A 4,054-nucleotide genomic window follows, 5' to 3' on the forward strand; every position below is an offset into this window, starting at 1 on the left:
AGAGAGAGAGAGAGAGAGAGAGAGAGAGAGAAAGAGAGAGAAACGCTAGTACACTTCAATAGCCGTCTTGGTCGCCGCCACTACGCCGACCCCTAGTCGAGTTGGATGTTTGCTGTATTTGACGTCTGAGAAAACGACGAAAGCGAACGCGCGCACACGGAACGGGGGGATCAAAAGTATGAAAATATGCCAGAAGTAAAGGGAAAGCTAGAATGCCAGCAAGCGAGGAACGCAGCTAGACTAAAAGGAGCGACAGGACGAGTGGATGCAGTCGATGAGTCAGAGCATGACGCAGCAGGCTGGGTTGGTTTGGGTTGAGGCGAATGAACGTTGGACTGAGTTAGTGAAAACGAAGGAAGCAGCAAAAAGCGGGAGAGCGAATAGTATGTGGGACCTGGTGGTGCTCTTGCCATCACAGCTGAGACTACTGCTCCAGGCAGCTGCGGTTTTCGGTAGTTGCTGCTTCGGGTTTGCTGTTTTCTCGCAAACAGCTTTCGTGAGGCGCGAAGTGGCTGCCTAGCTGGCATACCTTGGAATGTGAAAGTTGTGGCGCCGGCGGTGCCGTGGGGCGTAGCCGGCAGATTGAGGTAGTGAGGTAGCGGAGACGGAGGTTGAGGTTGTTGTTGGTGTAGAGAGTGACCGGACATGGCACCGGGAACGTGAGAGATAGTGTGCACGTGCTGTTGAGCGTGGTGCACAAGGTTCGGGGATCGGCCTCTCGAGTGGCTGGGAGGCCCAGCGTGGCCCGCTTGAGGATCCTGACCAGGGGGGTATACGACGTATCCAGTAGAGCTGGGGTGGACGACGTGTCCAGTGCTTTGGCCAGACACTCGTATCCCAGACTGCGTCCCTGCTGCCGGGGTACCACTGCCAATGCAGCAGCCCGACTGCTGTTCTCGATTTTCAAGATACGACGGCGCATGGCTTTCTCGTTGGCCGCTAGGACTCGAACCTGTAAAGTGACGATAAAATCACCAACAAGTGCGACATCTAATGACAATGCCTAACATCTCTGTTGCTTCTGTTGCGTGCCTAGACGACATAAGCTCGCTGCTGCCACAAAAAGTTGTCACTTCCAAATCGTTCTATAGCAGTGTCGGAAAGCGTGTCGGATTCTTGGACATAGCGGCATTTTTCGCTTGTAGAACGCTTTTTACTCTTCTGAATCAGCTGGAAAATCTCCATTTGATTCTTAAAGCTTTTTAAATTATTGAAAAAGAAGGAGAAGGACGGGAAGAGATGATGTTCAAGCAGCAGCAGCAGCGATTCAGGCGTAAAGAAAAGGGTCTCCAAATACCACGAGGTAACGAAAACCCTTCGTACTCTTATCACAAGCTATGCAATAGTACGGCGAACTGCCGGTTCGTGCATACTCACAGGTGGATGAAGCCTTTGCCGGCTTGGGTCGGGTAAGGAAGTCGTCTCGCACCGAAGTGTCTTCCAGGGTCTTCTTCCCGCGTGACTCGAGCAGTCCCGGGGTGCTTCTACTGCGCCCCATCGCCACTGTTCGCGTAATGACAATATGAGAACGGCGCAGTAAATAGGCATCGCAATCATATACCGCATTGAGTTGCAACGGGAGCATCAGTAACAGCAGCAAAGAAAGGACCGCAAACATATGTAAGACGCTGGAAAGAAATAGTGTCTGTTCTTCGATATCCCACCGAAAATGAAAGCCCTTGAGTATCTCTTTTCCCGCTACGTTTTCTCTTGCAATTTTCGGCTGACTAAATCGATTTAGAAGAACTGCCCTCGTTTCGTGTCGTTGTATTTTTGCGCATGCTTCGCTAATCAGATGATTGGGTTAGGTACGACATGGTGCCCATGCTGATAGTGACCTCAATGTTTAGAGCAAAACGGATCGATGAGAAATTGCGAAGAGAATAAAGATAGACGCAACGGTAGACAGGTAATGAGAATTCGTCGCATATTGGCGTCGAACGCATTGAACGATAGCCAGGTAGACGTGTTTCAGCTGAGTTGCTGAGAGTGAAGAGCAGAGCAAGGGAAAGCAGACGGTAACTTTAGCAATTTTGGGTCGTGTCGGTTCAATGCAACAGTACAAAGAAAAACCTGCAACTATCGGGCGCAGTTTCAAAAGCGAAAAGACTACTGCTTCGATAGTGTATTGTCGCCTTTTTTCTCCACCACTGTGTTACACTATTTCATACTTCGGTTATTCAAATAGTGCTCCTGTCATGTTTACAGATGGAAACGAACATTTATTATTAACATCGCCTTGTTCCGCTTCCTTAAACTAATAAAGATCCTAAACCCTGCATTACCAACAATTGATCCATTGATCCGCGTAAAAGAATCGTTCTGTACCAGGGATTTAAAGAGAACTATCCATGGAACGCTTGCTTCAACCGGATCAGGGTTACTGTGGCATAAATAATCAGATCTCGTTTAGTATTCCTTAACCTCTTAATTATTATGTTCAGCATATGTCGGGGTGTGCACGAGGAAAACAAATGCATTATGGAGCAGATACCACGCCTACCTTTTACGACAGCATTTATTCAGCCGTAAAGAAAGTCTACTGATCGACGCTGCTACGATAGTTTGTCGGTAGTGTTTTCCTGTTGACAGTTAGCTACGCTATTTTCCCAACAGTTTCTTTGACGATCTCACACCTCTGAATAATCGTCGATGTTGTTGTCGTCCACATCGTCGTCCACCGACACTGTACATACAAGCAAAGGGAGTCAGCGGTAGCTTAAAGAGCATCGAAAGCTTCGAGCAAGCAAAAAAAACGAGACACGAACGAGACGACAGGGAACGATAGGAGATGCAGGAAGTACGAAAACTGTAGGACAGAAGCAGCAAAATTGACCATTCGGTTACGGAATGAAAACACAGCGAAATCGAAGGGAGTGAATGAACAAAAAAAAAGGCCACATCTAAAAGGAGAAGCGGAAGCGCACGGGCCTACCTGAGCTGGAAGGACCGTTCCATAAAGAACACTAAATCAGTAAACATTCTTAGGCCATATCCTGCTTCTGCTGCTGTTGCTGCTGCATCATCTTAAAGATAGGAGGAAGCGAAATAAAGCCGCGTAAAGTGGAATAGCTCGCTCATCGTCCTTGGGTAGCAGCAGGCGAATGTCAATACTTTCGCCGCGTTTCTCCTACCAACCGACGTTGATGACGAGCTGGTTCGCTGTAGATTTTCATGCTTTCATTCTATTCCCTTAGCTATCACGTACAATCACTGAGTCTTCATCGCCAATGAAATCAAATCGCTGACCGACACGTCAATCGTCCCAAATACACACATTCGCCGTTACCCAAGCATGCAGAGCCCTGACAGTCTGCTTCTTCTTCGTCGATCTTTGTCGAAGAGCAGAGACACAGCGGGCTCATACAGGCATGGAAAACTTCGAACGTCTAATGGACACAGCTAACTATGACCCAACCGTATACTGAGAGGGGTTGATGGATGAAGGAGGATAGAAACATAGACCCAGCATATTTGAGTGCATCTATAAATTCACCACGAGTCATTCTATCTTTCTACGGCTCAGTTGACTATACTGCTGCTACGAAACTGAATATACTAGGCCAATTGTAGCGGTTGCCGTTCTGTATGTACGTGTGTGAGCTTGGTGCCTAAGGTACATATGTATGCGTGCATAGCAAACGCACGATTTACCTGATTTCAGCCCTCTGCTACTCATCACTTGCATTTCGTATAGTACACTACTACTTGCGACCTCATTCATATCTACTCTTATGTTTTCGATGCAGTCCCAGTTCGGACTTGTTTGTAATATCATATTAGTGAAGAGTGGATAGCCCAACTGTTTTCGTAAATATGGACTTCAGTACGCATGAATTAAACAAATGGAAATTTAGTTCGCAGTCAAAAGCATAAAAACAAACTGTATAATTTTATACTTATGTTCAACGTTACATGAAAAGCGCAGGAAATGGCGCGTATTCCCAATTTTATAAAGGTGTATTAATCGTTCGTGTTTGCTTCATAGGGAGAGTTTACTTGAACTAGAATGTTTACCAAATAACGTGCTTCCAGTGCACGTTATGCTCTATAT

At 46.8% G+C, this 4,054-nt stretch overlaps 1 protein-coding gene across 1 annotated transcript in view; it reads right to left on the minus strand.

Annotated features, from left to right (window-relative positions):
* The window catches only part of LOC111266640 (uncharacterized), a 20,425-nt gene that overhangs the window by 7,512 nt on the left and 8,859 nt on the right, over positions 1–4,054 (minus strand). The window contains exons 4-5 of the mRNA XM_086970994.1: positions 1,378–1,503; positions 530–952 (exon numbers count right to left, since the gene is read on the minus strand). Coding sequence (XP_086827120.1) covers positions 530–952; positions 1,378–1,503 — 549 coding nt within the window. The remainder of the gene's footprint in view (positions 1–529; positions 953–1,377; positions 1,504–4,054) is intronic.

This window comes from Varroa jacobsoni, unplaced genomic scaffold, assembly GCF_002532875.2.
Source record: "Varroa jacobsoni isolate VJ856 unplaced genomic scaffold, vjacob_1.0 scaffold_1104, whole genome shotgun sequence".
Classification (NCBI taxonomy): Eukaryota; Metazoa; Arthropoda; class Arachnida; order Mesostigmata; family Varroidae; genus Varroa; species Varroa jacobsoni.